Raw genomic sequence first — 17,073 nt, 5'->3', positions numbered from 1 at the left:
TTAAATAAATGCTCTTTTGTAAAGTTAGTAAGAAGCACAAAAACTCCCAAATTTTCTTAATCAATTTTTATATAAGTTAAGAATTATTTATACTGTATTTTTAAATTGATTTGTTCAGATTAAACTTACATAAAACTCTACAGTGACTTTTTCTGTTTGATTACATTAGATTACCTAAGTTACACATTGCATATGCATACATTGCATATTCACTGGCATCTCTTAAGTCATTTTTTGTCAGGCAGGGCTTGCTGTGTTCTGAAGGAACGGGGGGAAAATGGTGTTTTGTGAAAAAGTGAATTAAGTAACTCAATGTAACTTCTGAACTCTTATCGTACATATTACAACTCCTAGAAACAAGTCAGAACAAAAAAGGAAGTAAGATATCACCCTGGAGCATTCAGGAACGCGTGGCCAAATGTCACAGAAGTTTCAAACAGGTTCAATCAAACCACTTGAATTTAAATAAGGGCAGCAGTGTCTCATATACATTGAAGGAAGAAAGATGAAGACTCCTACAGCTCACACTCAGATAATAAGTAATAGCTGACAAATTGAATAAAAATACAGTGTATCTGCCTTCCCAGGTGAAATGTACCTGGTCGACCAGTCTGGGATAGAAGAAATAAATGGTAGCAAAGCCCAAGATTCAGGCTTGGACTGCACAAAAAAGATACATATAATTAAAACAGCTACCACAGTAAAACAAAGTCATCTGTTCTTTAATAGTGCAAAGTTCTAAGACAAAATACACCTGACAGAATATTTCACTATTGAAATTTCATTTCTAAATGAGGGGGAAAGAAGAATAAAAGCTGGAAGAGGGAAAATTCTCACTAGAGCACTGAGTAGATTTTTCTTTTCTAACGAGATAACTGATCTTCCTTACATCTGCTATCAGCTTCATTCTGGAAATATAAAGGCAAAGGTTTTAGAAACTTGCATTGCTCAGTGGAACACCCCTTTCATTTTTGAGCACCACAGCTGACAGACTAAGAAACTACAGTAACTGGGCTTAGTGAAATGGTCTTGTCACACATGGTGCTGGGAAAGCTGAGCATATTTTCTGAATTTCTGTGTCCCTTGGCTCCTGACACACTGCAGTTGCTTTTTCATGAGCACTTTTCTTCCTGTGTGCTGGTTTTGGAGGCTGAAAAGCTGCTGCTTTCTCAGCTCCAAGGGTCTCCTGCCCCAGCAGACCTGCGTTTGTCTCTGACAGCCCAGCTCACTGCTCTCCCCACCTTGCCTCACCTCCCCTGGAAGGTGCCCTGAGTGCCTGATCTGCTCTGGGGAAGTCCCTCTGCTCCCCAGGCTGGCTTCACTTTGGAGTTGCTGTGTTCCAGCTCTTGGGGCAGGGTTTTTTAATCCCTTCCACTGATTTATAGAAAACTACTTTCTCACTCCAGTTCATGCATATGCAATTCCAGTTGCGTATCTTGAGTCTTTTCTTCCAATCCCAGATCCTGCTAACCACAGTTGACCTGGAATGATAGGTAATCCCAAGTAACCTGTATAGATCTAGCTGTTCCTTGGAGCTGTAAAGAGCTTTTCAACAATCCTTACAGGGGCACACAGCAGCACAGAAATTAGGCAGCACCCAACACTGGGAAAACTAAAAGTTCATCACCTGCAGTTTTCCCTTAAATTCTCTGCCAAAACCAAAGGAAAAATACTTACATTTTGGGGCAAAAACTGTCTTCACAGAGTTCCCTGCAGTTGGTTATGGTGCAAATCCATCCAAGTACATGATCTATAAAATATGAGTGAACATTACAGAAGATTCATCCATCTCAAATGTCGGGGTCCTAATGTAAGTCACCAAGGGCGCAAACACAAAGATTTAAGAAGCTTCTCAGTGCTTCCCATGTATTCCAAGAGGGAGTTCAGGCCTGCCCTAACCCCTCCTTGCTGCCCTCTTACAAGGAACCCTCATACCACACACTGCACTGTCTACTCTGCATTTGGCTTTATCTGATATAGAATAGTTCCATTAACTAACTGGGGACAATGACCCAGAAGAGATGGTGTCTAGCTCCTCTGCTCAGGAAAGAAATAGTCCTTCAGTTTTGCACCAAGGACCTGTCTCTGCATGATACAATCTGCCAGACTCAACAGCAAACAGATTTATAGGTTCCTAAGAGTTTTCTTAGCAGCCTCAGCTAACAGACCCCTAAATCCTAAAGTCTAATGTGGGTTTGGCATCTAATTTTCTTGTGTTTCCATGAAAGTCCCCAAGTTGAGACTTTCAGCTTGAGATTTCTGGTGTTTAACCACTGGGATGGGCCCTTTCATACACAGCAAAGTCCAGGCATCTGCTTAGAAAAATGAGAATTAGCTTCTAAACCTTTAAAGCCCTTAAAATAAAGCCCTGTAAAAAAGTTCATACTTTACTGCCCATATCTCTAATACATCTGCAGCCTCATCCATTTCCTAAGGGGCTCATTCAGGCATTGCAAAGGTAATTGCAATAATTACACAGGCTAAATATTATAGATATTATCTACCCACTTTAATGCCTAAAAAACAGTAAAAATGAAAGATTTGAGGTAAAAGCATAATCTTCTGTATCCTAGAAGACAAACCATTTGCATCTATCAAACCATGAACTGCAGAATGAAATGCTATTTAGTTTAAAACTGTTGTTTTCCTGGAGGTGCTACAAACAAGTTTTGATGTATTATTATTTTTAACGGTTATTTTGGTAAATTACTTTTGGCAATGTGACCATTAATAACAAGATCGTCATTTCAAGAATTGTTATTTTATGATTCACATTTAAGCAATGCAGTAGAGAAACTATAAAACTTTAATCTTTATTTTTTATTTGTTAGGCTGCAGTCAGGAGTGTCCTTTAGGTGTAATCTGAGGGGCTGCATTGTTGTCCACCTACTCACAAGCAGACATAAGGGAACAAAATGCCAGGCTTTTGTCAGAGGTTATTTTCAGCTTGGTGATAGCAATGGCATTGCTCAGATCCCTGAAACTCTCACTACCCTCCCCTCCCCTCCCAGCTTGTAGGGCTGGCAGAAGTGGTCACTGCATTTAAAGAGAGCAGGAACCCCTCCTGTTCAAACCCTTTGAGACCCAAGAAAAGAAGGAGAAAATTCAAGCAACTCCGGTGAGTTGAGTCCCATGGGTTCTGCCAAAAAGGGTTTGGGTATTTTTTTATTTCTAACAGATGATAGAAGCAGTTTGTTGCCTGACAAAGAAAACCACATAGGTATAGCATGAAATATGAGTCCTACAGAGCAGTGTTTTAGGTTTGGAGTAGCCAGTAGAAAGAGAGAGTCTTCTGGCTCAGCGAGGCAAGTAGCTACTGGTGTTGCAAGAGCAGGGCTGGGGGGATCCTCATTAGAGACACTCATTTGGACTAGGCAAGACTTGATAACAGAAGTTTCAGAATGTTTAAAAATTTCATTACAAAGCTACAGAATTATGTGTCTGCAAACAGTCAGTCATTAGAAAGCGCACATACACAGCATACAAATTTTTGTGCTTTTATAATGGTATCCTAGAAGTAAGAAACCAAAACAAATCCCCCAAAATCTTCAAAATATTTAATGTTGGAGACCAGTTGGTTTCATATCAAAAAGTGGAAAACTTCTCTGCAGACTTGACAAGAAATGGCTAGCTAAGAATTCAGGATGAAAGAATTATTCCCAAATCCATCATTCAAGCATTCTAAGAGAGCATGATTGGTCAAATCTTCAGAAAAAAAAAAAAAAAAAAAAAAAAAAAAAAAAAAAAAAAAAAAAAAAAAAAAAAAAACATATTAATTTTTACTATGAAAAATTTTCTGCCTAAAGGTAAAATTATTTCAGAGAATAAAGCCATGCATGTATATAAAATAATTCTGTGTCGTAGTCATCACAGTGCTATTTCAAAGTCTGTAGCAGTTTTACCTGGCATTAAAGAATTTAGTGTAGAGATAAGGATTTAGAGAAGGATCGCGTGGAAGGAATAGTGAAAGCTGATAGCCCAGGATTAGGCCTGGAAAATGGAATGGGTCATTTGTACAGCAGGATGCAGCTTTCCACAGCCACATGGATCAGACTGAACTATGAGTGTGAATGTACAAGCATGTGAATGTGGGGTGTGGTTTGGTTTCTAAGTCAGAATGAAGTACCTTATTCTGGCAGCAGATACTGTATTTTTTGGAGATGTAATCTTAAATTTCTGCAAAAGTGTGCATCAAGGAAGTTTCAAAGGAAATGTGGCATCACTAGGCTAGAAAATAATAGAAAAAGTGGAAGAACAGAGATGAAATCAAGGGAATGTGGCGCAATCAGCTCTCAGCAATGCACATGTGCTTCATATCAAGTCGGTTAAAATGTTTTGTTTCAAAGTGCCACGTGTAACTTAGTGTGACCAGTGCCAAGGAAAAATCAAGATTTACTTTCCAGTTTTGAAGTTCCCATAGCTTGACCTCTTCTGTGATGCTTTACTGCACATGTAAGGGGAAAATGCTGGTTATTATGATATTATGGTGGAAGCTCAATGTATGACACTGGCTAATAAAATTCACCTGTAGCCACAGCCCACTGAATGCATTGGAATATCAGAAATATGATTATAAACACATAACAAGATCACATCTCCATCAAATGAGCTGTCTTCAAACACAAGCCTTCCCTCTGTTGTGAATCTCTCCTGCTGAGGGAGAAGCACAAGGGGCTGGATTTTGACAGACACACCTCCAGGCTGTTCAAGATGCAGTGGCATCTCAAATACAGACACATCAAAAGAAAACCTCACTGTGAGTGTTAGTTGCAGAGAAAAATCACACCAGCATTTTATTGCTATTGTATAAAGGAAGACATATCTTGTTATCCCCACAGTGCTGCTGGGGTGAGTACCACTAAGGATGGTCAAATGAGTCATGGTGGTCACAGGACAGGTCACAGCAGAACTGTGATTAGATACCAGAGTGAAGTTCTGGCTGCACTGGCATTCCCACAGACTTCAGCAGTGAAATGAATTTCAAATATGGCCTTGATACTTTGCATTTCAATGTAGACAGCGATGTGTGAGTTTTATAATATTATGATATATTATTTACACTATATAATATATAATATTTATTTTTATTATATATTTAGATATTATATACTATATAGTATATTATATTGTAGATTATATATTATTTCTATTATCACTATATTATATTATTTGTATTATTATTGCTTGTTATTGTTAGGTAAGGAATCAAGAAATCAGTTTTCTTATCCTCTGAGTCTAGACCAAGCAGCTTAGCTGGGACTAAAATGCAGAGAGATGCAAGGCACGCCACTCCCCACTCAGCACTTCTACTGCCAGTGGTCACAAAGACCAATATTCCCCATTCTGTTTATCCCCTTCAAAGCCACCCTGCAGCACATGTGGCAAAGAGATAACCCTGCCAGCCACACAATACATAACTCTGCAGTCCATTCAGATAAGACCTGAGCTCTAGACTGTCAAATGCATGAGCATATAGAAGGGAAAACTTTGTGTTTAGCAAGGGAGCACCAGAATGAATTCCAATTAATCCATTAATTAATTACATTTTTCACCTGCAGCACAGTCAGGCATTAGCACTGCCTTTTACTACTCCACATTTCATCAGGCCCATACTGCATCCACCACCCATTTAGATCAATGGATCAAAATACATTTTTGGATTTTATCCTTATCAATGGCACTTTGATTAGAGAGAGACCCTCTGTAGCAGTGATGTGACACCCAGATTTGGACAGTACGACTAACAGCCCAAAAGAAGACAGCTCACAATGTTTTCATGCCTATGAGAGCACATCAACACTCCAAAGGCTTCCTTGCTCCAAGCCCACCCTACAAAGTAGTGATACAAGCTCTAATTAATGGGAGGCATGAATCCTTGGCTGCATATCTATGTATAAATTCTGCTCCATATAGAAGCTACACTCTGAAGAATGACAAAAGCTGCTGAATAGCATTTGAGCAAGCCCAAGAACATTCCTCCGGCTTAACAGCACCCTGAGTGCCCACACATCGCAACTAACACTCAGAAGTTTCTGCGTCACACATTCCTTACCTTTAGGATCAGTCTGCTCCACTTCCCACTAGATCACCAGAATATAACAAGTACCATGTGATGAGCAGATATGAAAAGCTAACCAGATTAAGACAACAAAGTTCAAGGAATTTCATGGGGATTTAGACACTGACACCCAATGAAATGATGGGAAGTGGAGACTTTGGATTTATTTTTTTTCTGATGACAAATGGCAGACCAAGTTCTATTTCTATTGAAAGGATGGAGCTTTATCCACTGTATAATTTAGATGAGTACAAAACTATGAGTGCCACACCCCCTGTGGAGATTACCTTCTCATGTGACCCTGCTGCAAAGGCAGCATCCCCAGGGATGGCCAATCAGCTCCAGAGGGATAAGAAAAGCCCGGACAGGAAGAGCACAGATGTGCCTGGGTACCTCATCCAGCTGTTCCTCCAGCCAGCATAGACATCATGGCATGCACTGCTATTCTTACACCAGTATCCTTACAGAAATATTTCTGCCATGCCTTTCTTCTTTCTCCTACAGCTTCTCATCAGGTGATGCCAAAAAAACCATGGAAAATGTGTATGCATGCCCAGTCATGTTACTATAATTAGCCTCAGGAACAATGATCCTTCTAAGAGCTTTAACCACAGCCCTTGACAGCACAAGGTTCACTATCACACTTTATCAGACTTTTTCAGAGATTATTTTTTCCCCTTCAGCTGATGATGTTAATTGGAGTTGCCTTCAACAACTATCCTTGCTGCCACAGTTTTGGAGGCTTGGTGTGCCTTTGAGGAGACCTAAGAGAGAGGAAGCAGCTTTACAGAGACCAGAGGTACAAACCACTCTCCTCCCAGCCAGCTGTCAGTGCTGTCTCAGCTGGGAAGGGATTCCATTGGAAACCTGATTTGAAACGGAACACTGTAGACACAAAAATCTCATTTTAATTTTCAAGGAAATGTCAGAAAACTGACTTTTATCCATAGTTGCTCTTCCTTCTTTTAAAATGTTTGAGGCATCACTTGAATATGTTTTCATAAGAGAAAGAAAAAATGGCACCAATACAAAAGTACTTTAAAAACAGAAGAAAATATAGAATAGCAGAGTGATAATAAGATTTTACCTACATGAAAGATTCCTTTCTGTTCCTTTATCTCACATTTAAAAGAAATTGAAAAACCAATTTAACAGGGCTGTTCAGAGAAGGCTTCACTGAGTGAGAGAGATCAAATTCATCATCTGTTCATTGTGCCCAGGTAGTTTTGCTTCTTATTTCAGCTACATCAGTTTTTGGTTTTGTGGTTTTTTGGTTTTTTTTTTTTTGGTTTGGTTTTTTTTTTTTTTTTTTTTTTTTTTTGCTTCTCACTTACTGCATTACAGATAAACAGAGTTAGAAGAAAGGTGAGTTTTCATTTCCTTTCTGCACCATTACTGTTTTGGAACTGCCAGAGCAGTTCTGCTCCTGAGCAGCCTCTCAAGAGAGCTGGGAGGGTCTGGAAGAGATTAATGATGCTGCTGCTGTGTGACAGCAGAAGGCTAAGGCTGGGCTGGCTGAGCTGGGGAGGGTGTTCAGCTGAGCAGAAATCAGCCTCACAAAGAGGAGGAGAGGGTGGACCTTGCATGAGGATGACAGGTACGCTGTCTAGTGAAGGTAGCAGTCACAACAGTGACTATTTAATTACACAGGGTTAAGGATGTGCTAATAACTGCTGTGGTAAGGCAGAGATGTTTGGATATGCAGGTATCTGCACAGTTATCAAACACAGACTGCAAAACTTGCCCCATTGCCATGTCTCCAGTGCTATTGTCTGAGTGTGTGTCCCTTCCTTTTGCTGGACAGACAATTCTTTCATATCACTGCAGGATTTTTGGTCTTAGCTGTCAGAAAGGATTCCCCTCAGGGTGCAGAGTTGGCATGTAGACATTGTTCATTTCATTCTGAAATTCAGAAGATTAAAGTGCAAAGGCACTGAGATGATGATAAGCACAGGACATTAGTCCAATGTAAACACATAGCAAAATGTTAGTCTAAAATGCAACTTATTGAAAATACCAGGTCTGTTACATCAGTGCTGTGACAAATTCCCCTCTCTCTATCACCTCACCTCAGAAGAAAATTCTCAGATAGCAGGCATGATTCAGCCTTCAAAATCCATCTGTTAGTTAACAGTACCTTTTGGTGAATTCAATCAAACACAAACAGCACAAGCAGGCTTCAAAATAACTATAATAAGAAGGTGACTAGTTTTCCAAGAAGAAGGAGGAAGGCCCATGCCAGGAGCTTGGAATAACCTGATAATTCAGTACACAGACGACAAGATGACATCCCAGTCTTTCCAGAAATGATGACTCAAACAAGAAAACAGAAGGGCAGACTGGGGGCTGGGGTTGTTCCAGGTGTGTGACGGCACAATCACAGGGAAAAGTACTCAGCCTGACATCAGGAGACCTCGGCTGGGCTACTGCCCTCCTGTGTGACCTTGGGCAAGGCACTCCAGTGCTAACTGGAATAGCAAGAACTGGAACAGAAACCATGGCTCCTTTTTTTCTCTGATGTTTAGATTTTAAAAGCAATTGACAAAGAAAAAACCCCAATACCTTAAGCACCTCAGGAACCTGTCCATTATTACTTTACAATGGCTGCGCAGCAGAGATCTTGTGGCTGTTTCATGAGGAACTCAGAAAAGGTTATGTTGGAGTAAAGGAAAGGACAGTGTCGAAAGAAAACGACTATTTGATGGAAAACAAACCCTAGATCCTCTTTTCCAGAAGAGGGTTGAGTGATCCTAGCACCTTTTCAATGAAATACCTCACAATCATTTCACATATTTACCATCACAATATACCAAGCTAAGGAATATCCTTTTTTATGAGAGAATCACAGGGATTTAGACTGTCCCTGTCCCCAAAGCACCAAGGTAGTACCCTCACTTCTGCTACCACAGAGGCATGAAGTATATTGCAAGTATGCAGTAGCAGTTGATGGGAGAGGGAGGAAAAGATTTTTTTTAAGTCAAGCTGTTCCATTTAAAAGAATTCACACTTGCTGTTGCATTTGTTTATGTAATTTGTTTTCCTAGGTTAACCCTTCAGATAAGGATGCCAAACTGGGGAGGAGGAGCCAAGTGTGGGGCCTGTGAAAAGACAGTGTACCATGCTGAGGAAATCCAGTGCAATGGAAGGAGTTTCCACAAGTCGTGCTTCCTCTGCAGTAAGCTGGGCTGAATGATTTAACATCACAGCACCCCCATAGCTCTGTATAACTCTTCCTTTAAAGCCAGAACATTTATTTTTGTATTACTTGGCAGGCAGTTTTGCTGCCTTTTACCTGGAGCAATCTGCCTCTTGGGCTCCTGGCTTTTCTTTGTTCAAACATGAGATGGAGACATGAAGGAGCTGCAGAATCACTCTATCTAAGTCCATCTCCAGGACACCCTTCCTTCTGTCCCACAGTGTGTCATACCACAGGTTTGCTCCAGGTTAAAAAGCCCAGCAGAACTAAACAACACTCATCAGACAGAAGGATGATTACTTCTTTACTTTTAGTAGATGATTACTTTCACAATGAATCCTGACATTAATTTGTTTCACACCGAAAAGCTGAAAGACCCTGGTGTCATCAAAACCTCCCACCAACACTCTGCATGGACTTCAGCCTCCTTCCCATACTTCATGTAGTCACATTTCGCTTACTCTTTCCCTCCATGCTCCTCTGTGATGTTTGACTTCCAGGAATTTTGCTTTCTCTGTACAAGAGGCAGAAATTTGTAAAAAAAATAAAAATTCAGAGAGAAGGTACCAATTCAGCTCTGTTTGCCCTTTGTGGAGAGGGAGAGAGCAAACAATTTGCTAAGAACTAAAGATAGCTGAAGAGTTTATCTTGCAGAGAATACTTGGGATTGGTACCTTTGCAGTACAACTCCCAGACTTCTTATTTAGAGGCATCAGACTAATTTTACATGCTTAGCTGATACAGAGCAACTCTTTGAAGAATAAGACCAAAGGACTCACCTGAGCTGTCTTTGCCTTTCTCCAAGTGCCCTAAAAGTGATGGCTAAAAGTCCAAATGATCCTTTTAGTGACGCCTAAAAGGCCACTAAGAAAGAAAGGATTCCCTCAAAAAATTTCCAGTTAACTGACAACCTTCAGCCAATTCTTACAGAATGGTAAAAGAAAAATCTCAGTCTCAACTAAAACTTTCCTAATGCTTCCATGTTCTGCCTATAACAATAAATAGTAAATAAAAATAAAGATCTGCCCTAATAGAGCATAGTTATGAATATTTCTCAAGTGTAGTCTTCATTCTTAGTACAACTGAATTATTTTCTTTATTTTCTTTTAGTGATTGATGATAAACAACTTACATTCATTAGCTCTATCAAATATTTGGTTTGTTGGGAGGCTTTTCTTGGTCGGTTGGTGGTGTATTTTGTTGTGGGTTTTGTTTGTTTGTTTTTAATGTTCCTTTATATGCCCCTTGTTTTAAGTCTGAATTAATTATTAATAGGTTAGATACTAAAAATAGTATTCCCATCAGAAATATGCTTAAGGTCAAAACTGGAAGATGCATCTAAGTTGCCCAGTTGGTATATGAAAGGTATGTTAATTGGCTTTACTTTCCCCCATGATTCACATACACTATTCAGCAGCTCTGGATGCCTCAGGATCATGTATCACATTCACGGGCCTTTCTATGAACTATTTATAAGATTTCATTTCTCAACAGAAGGAAACCAATTCTCCCCAGCCTAAACTCAGGCATGTAAACAGTTAATTTAGCTGCACTTTTGTATATTTCTATATAAAACTATTTCAAATAGATCCTTTATTTCACATATTTGACCAGGTACCTAAAGCACATCTGTATTTTTTGACCAAAGAGTTCAATTTCAGCAGAACTGTAAACAACTCAAAGCAACCTGTTAAAACTGGGAGAATCAGACAAGCTAAATTATTTACAACACTCTCTCTCTGCTCCATAGTTTTCCCCAACAAGTATTGCAAGAGAACAATTTGTTTCCAGCAATCCCTTCTTCCTGTGAGACTCCTGTTTACCTGCAGACTGACGTTTCACTGACAGCTTTTATCCAAAGAGCAGCTGTGATGGACATTTGGCAGGATCTCATGCCATCAACCTGGATCTCCTCAGCACCAGCGGGAGAACAGGATCTGTTGGCAGATGACAGGTCTCAAAGTTATTTCAACAATAGCACTTCAAGGGCTTTTGCTCCATCTGTCGTGGTGAATTGATACCCTATCCCTAAGGCACCAGAAATAGAAACACTTTATTTACTGCTAGAGTTTCCATAATCCCTTAACTCCCTTAGCAAATACAATTATCATCTCAAAGCAAGAGTGCAGTACAGAAGTGCCTCATTTTACTTCTGTTAACTATAAAGGTCTTTGCAAATTATTTCTCCCTCCATGCAATACAGGGAGTAGGAAAGCCACAAAGATAACCAGAGAGCTGGGGATGTATAACTATTTACACTGCCCCTTAACAGCAGCCTGGTCTGGGGCTTGGAACTGCATGATCTTTTAAGTCCCTTCCAACTCAAACCATTCTAGGAGTCTATAATTAAAGCTGCAGAGGTTCCAGGGTGTAAATTCCCTGCAGTGGATCAATTGGATTCAGAGGAGGACATTTAAAGTAAACATGGGGGAAAGGGGCTAATCAAACACCCAGGTAGCTCCTCCAGATCTTGCACTTCCGGCCACTTTCAATACTTCTGTATTTCACAGCTTTCTGTTGCATACATGAACTCAGCAACTTTGTGTTCCAAGCTATCAATAGCCCATGACTGGAATGCCCTCTGCAGGGTAAGCATTTGTTCTAAGGAACCTGGAGAGAAAGATTTTGCGTATTTTTTTTCCCCACTTCTAATCAACCACTGTTGAACAATGAACAGTTTGTAAGAAGTATTGAAATAGTAATTTTTTAGCATACTGCAAAATCCTGGTTTTCAAGAGAGACTCTGAATGGAAACATCTTCCTCTCTCTCTCTGTGGGGTGGAGGCTGTATCACACTGAGTTCCCCAAGTGGTGCAGCAGACACAGGCATACACTCCTTATTAAGTAGTGAGGAGTGTAGCTACTATCTTTTTTTCCCATTCATTATTAGTAGTGCTGTAGAGGACAAAATTTGTATTTGTATTCCCTGATGAAAGCTGGGCATTCCTATGACACCTTCTGTCCAAAAGTCTGCTAGTGAGCTAAGCTAATTGTAGTTCTCTGTACCAAAGACGATTTGTAAGAGCTCTATTTGTGAATGGCTACAGCCGCATTCCTGTCATCCTGGAGGAAGTCTGACAGAGCTGACACTTGCTTTGCCTTAGTGCCACAGCTCCAACAAACAAATAATCATAAAAAAACCCCAACATGTCCTGTCTGACTCCAGACAGGAGTCGATGTTAAACCCTCTCTCAGAAATAAATCATGTCAAAACAACCTGGGCTGAGCTGAGAAAACCACCGCAGACTCAGAGCAAGTATTCTGAAAAGCCCAGATCATTGTCCCTACAACCTTCTTTCCCCGCTTTTTTAAGGTCTGGGAGTTCAGGATGCCCAATTTCAATCTCAAGTGCATTTTATTCTTCACAATCTAAATTTCCCTGGGGTTACAGGTTAACTTCAGAGTGGCAAAAGAACAGGCCATGTGCACACACATGTACATGCCCCTTACTTCAGGAACAGCTCAATCAAGTTTTATACTGACAAGTTTATACTGACTGGCTCCTTTCCCCACATTTTTAAAGCTAAACAAAAAGAAATACTAATTGCTGTTATTTTAAACCACATAAATTCAAATATGAAAAGGCAAATGCCGATATGTGCCTTTCTCTCTCTGTTTTCAGTGGCTTGCAGGAAGGCTCTGGACAGCACCACAGTAGCAGCTCATGAATCTGAAATCTACTGCAAAACCTGTTATGGGAGAAAATATGGCCCCAAAGGGGTTGGCTTTGGACAAGGGGCTGGATGCCTCAGCACTGACACCGGAGACCACCTGGGCTTGAACCTGCAGCAGTGAGTCAAACCCCAGTGACAACTCCTTCTTCTGGTCCTACTTGTCTCTTACCAGGGTGTTTTATATATTTCATTCTATTTCCATACATCATCTAGCATAAGGAGCAGAGCAGACTTTCCTACACCCTTTCCTTCCATGGACACTGTAATTCACAGTTTTTAATGATGCTCAGTCTCTTTAAGCCTGCTTTACAAATTTTACCCTCCTTCAATAGGCAATTATTCTGCAGAGGCAGCCTTTATATGCCACCACACATGTAAATATTCACTGCAATTGTAATCTGCCATTTGTAGCACAGTGGTAAAGTCACATTAACCATAGAAAAAGATTTTTTTTTTTTTTCCTGTTAGAGGCTAAAATACAGTTAATGTTTTACTCTTAGAGAAATAATCACAATACCCCATACTGTTAGCGCTTCTCTCAATGGGGGAAATAACATTTCTAAATCCTCCCTGTGGTTCTAATAACACTTAAAAACACATTGAGAATGTGTTTGAACAAAGAAATTCTAATGGGATACCATCTTCCAAAAGCACATAATTAGCTCTGACAGTTCATTTTTATAGGATTTTCCTGCATTTCTCAAAGTCGCACATTTCTAAATCAACGATGTTTCTTCTTCCTTCTGGGGGTCTACTATAAAGAAACTAATTAACCAATATGCTGTGCAGGAAATAAAACCTTAAACAATGTATTTAACTGTAGCTCCTTGTACCATACAAATCCATTACGGGCAGAGTTCTGCACTCAAAACTATTGCATCCTATGGATAAAATGACCTGTTTCAGTCCAACTATCTGATAATTCAGAAATCATTCTGTGAAAGGCTTTATGCACAAAGATTTAAAGCATGAAGTCCAGAACTAAAAAACAAAGCTACTTTTCTTATGTCCTTTTGACCCTAGGCCAGGCAAGAACCCCAATTCCCTGTCCAAATGTTTCACTGCCTAATGAAACTACGGCATGCAAAACCTGTATTTTTATTTTCAGTTTGATGAGTACCAGCAAACAACCAGTTACAAAGACTAGAGACATCTTTTCCTTGTATTTTCCCTGTTGCCTCTCAATGAGAGAAAATTGGTTTTTATTTCAATTTTCATTAAATACAACCTTTTGTGCATGTAGCTGCTGCCAGCTCCATGTATTTAGCCCAGAACAGGTAATATCAGAAATTACAGTACCAGCTTCTCAATCATACAACACAGAATTCAATATAATACTTTGATTTTCTTCCTTTTTTATCCCCTTTTGCATGTCAGAGATGAGCAATTTAGTATTTTTTATGCCTTACTAAAAAATAATTAAATCCTTTTTAAAAAGAAGATAACATTTTTAAGCAGCTTTAAAAACTTCTGTTTTAGGGGGTCACCAAAGCCTGCTCGCCCCTCAACACCAACTAATGCTTCAAAGTTTGCCAAAAAGGTGGTAGATGTGGATAAATGTCCCCGTTGTGGCAAATCAGTGTATGCTGCAGAAAAGATCATGGGAGGAGGAAAAGTAAGTAGTGACTTCATTACTAGGAAAAAAACCCCACCATTTTATAATGGTGAGAAACTATAGCTAAGAGGTCCTCGATAATTTAAATTTTCATTCATAAAGAAAACACGAGGATGAATTTGCAAATTGCTTCAACAGGTTTAAAATCTTGTACTTTTTGTAAATATTTTTCAATCTTTTCCTTCTTACTAATGTTTGAGGACCAAGCACAGATTACTGTACAAGCCGGCTCTTCTTCCATCTCTGGGTATATTTATAAACATTTATGTGTAGTGGCAATTGAAGATATATTAGACAATGTAACTGAAAAAAAGCTGACCCAGACTGACTAAAAATGGAAGCCACAAGATCTACAAATGAATTTTAACCTTTCCACACCACACAAAGCAGTACTTCTTTGTTTCTTGTACCTGCTGTCTGTGCGCTTTCTGTGCCACACAATGAATTGTCTCCCCTTGCTCAGCCTTGGCACAAGACCTGCTTCCGCTGCGCCATTTGTGGGAAGAGTTTAGAATCCACAAACGTTACAGACAAGGATGGAGAGCTCTACTGTAAAGGTGAGAGTTGCAGAGAGCTGAATTGCGCTACAGAGTCAATCTAAAGTTAGTCTCTTTAGAGATTGCCATTGTGATTTACCTTGCTGTACGCTTAACACCCCCAGGAAATTTCACTTTTGTCTTTTTTAAACAACCTTCTGAAAGCAAAGAGCTGTGGTAACACTGCAGTTGCAGCTTCTACTATTAACATTTAAATTTTAAAGCTATAATTTTTCTACAGGTGGGACAACTTCTCAAATCTGCCAGACCTTCTAACAGACCACTAGCCATATCTGCTGGGCAGGCTCTTGTACCTGCACAGTCTCACTCACTAAAAAAAAAAAATCCACAAAGATATAGATCTTTGGTCCTCCAAATCAGAATTCTTGCCAATAAAGTTTTGAAGATATTTCCACTGCATTGGTATCGCAGAAGATAATGCAAAAATGGTAAATTACACATCGAGATGTTCTTCTCAGATTCACAAATTTCACAGACTTCACTTGACTCCTAGAAATAGCTTAAGGGGAAAAAAAGTATGTGAAGCTTTTATATACAAAGCTAAACTTTACGGAGAGCCCTAAAAAAAAGAATACTGGAGGTCTGTGACTTTGGGTACAGTCTGTCAACCATAAGTGGATCAAATTGGCATATTTGGAGAAATATACTCACCATTACCACTTAGCAGACTTGTGATAAACAACAATGCACACATTAACCAATATAGAGTTCAAATGGAATTACTTAAATGCCCATCAATAGTTTCCGGATTATGCTCCAGTTCTTCTTGAAAATCTCTGGCTTACTCTGTACTACTCATCAGACCAAGTTTTACTGAGCATTTTTAGACAGAGAAGTAGCTTTAATGAAAATATTACTTAGATCTAAAAAAAATATATATAATTTCTTAACTTCCTTTGAGATCATCAGATCCAACTTCTGTGTAATTCAAATATCTAATACCAGTTTCACTATTAAGAACTGGATAAGCTTATGGGAAATACACTATTTCAGATTTCCTTCCTTTTTATCAACTTATATTTGATAGTAATTTAAAAATGAAAACCAAAAGACATTTACCTCTGAGAGCCTTCAGAGTACCATTTACCTCCCACTCCTTCTTTTGCAGTTTGCTATGCAAAAAACTTTGGTCCCAAAGGAATTGGGTTTGGTGGCCTCACTCAAGTGGAGAAGAAAGAGTGTGAATGAGAAGAAATAAATGCAAGACTCAAACTGCTGTTGAGGACACCAAGTGATAGCTGTCAAGTAAAACATTAAACAACACATATTGCTAAGTACCTAGGGCATTTGATTAAGATTTTCCTCCTTGCAGAAAAAAATCTGTGAGTTGTATCTTAAGAAATTCTTAGAGTAGATTATAAAGGTACAATGATAAAACTAGACTTATGTTTGTGTCTAGTATATAGACAAGGAACCTCATGGAACATTATTGCTTCATAAACTAGTACTTGGTCACATTTTAGACTGGAATTTTAGACTCATAGTGCCCCATTATGATAGGGATACCTTCTGGAGCGAAGGGTCCAGGTGTTCCCAGTTAGATTGTATTTTCTTTTTTTCACAATGTTAACCTGTCTGTATTTCCACCAGTCTCCTAGCTGAGTTTTGATTATGCTGGCAATTGTGTTAGAACAAGTAGATGTTATTTGCTTTGAGACAATTAAAAAGGATTTGAAATTCTCTTTCTCTGAGGGAGGTATTTCTAAAAAACCCAACATTTTCTCAGGATACAGTGTTATAAGTTTTTTCTGTTTTCAAGCTACAATAAAGTACTTACTGCTTCACATTATTTCTATTTGTATTTGCTTGTGCTTACACATTCTACACTGTTTCAGATAAATGGATTTCACCAAGATGAATGAAACCCCTCACAAGAATTGCATTTCACTACAGTACTTATGATGTCTGTTCTAGATGGTATCTGGCTTTAATTTCCTGATCTTGAACTCTTTCCCTGCTGATTTCATTGTTAC

At 39.2% G+C, this 17,073-nt stretch overlaps 2 protein-coding genes across 3 annotated transcripts in view; one reads left to right on the top strand and one right to left on the bottom strand.

Moving 5' to 3' along the window:
• Positions 1 to 17,073, bottom strand: part of ZDHHC13 (zinc finger DHHC-type palmitoyltransferase 13) — a 35,914-nt gene that overhangs the window by 2,735 nt on the left and 16,106 nt on the right. Inside the window, exons 18-19 of one of the 2 annotated variants that reach the window (XR_005952941.1) lie at positions 11,078 to 11,191; positions 1,678 to 1,750 (exon numbers count right to left, since the gene is read on the bottom strand). Coding sequence is in view for 1 of the 2 variants with exons in the window: in XM_041408017.1 (XP_041263951.1) it covers positions 11,145 to 11,191 (47 nt within the window). In the remaining variant the exon portion in view is untranslated. Of the gene's footprint in view, positions 1 to 1,677; positions 1,751 to 11,040; positions 11,192 to 17,073 lie in introns of those variants that run through there. The other variant, XM_041408017.1, reaches the window with a different exon arrangement.
• CSRP3 (cysteine and glycine rich protein 3) lies at positions 3,011 to 16,889 on the top strand. The gene is made up of 6 exons (XM_041408020.1): positions 3,011 to 3,118; positions 9,103 to 9,233; positions 12,877 to 13,045; positions 14,408 to 14,543; positions 15,007 to 15,100; positions 16,209 to 16,889. The coding sequence occupies exons 2-6, from the start codon at positions 9,122 to 9,124 to the stop codon at positions 16,286 to 16,288; spliced, it is 591 nt and encodes a 196-aa protein (XP_041263954.1). The 5' UTR covers positions 3,011 to 3,118; positions 9,103 to 9,121; the 3' UTR covers positions 16,289 to 16,889.

This window comes from Onychostruthus taczanowskii, unplaced genomic scaffold (genome assembly GCF_017590055.1).
Source record: "Onychostruthus taczanowskii isolate IOZ18803 unplaced genomic scaffold, ASM1759005v1 scaffold288, whole genome shotgun sequence".
NCBI lineage: Eukaryota > Metazoa > Chordata > Aves > Passeriformes > Passeridae > Onychostruthus > Onychostruthus taczanowskii.
The sequence above is the reverse complement of the archived record's forward strand: the minus strand, read 5'-3'. Positions and strand labels throughout refer to the sequence as shown.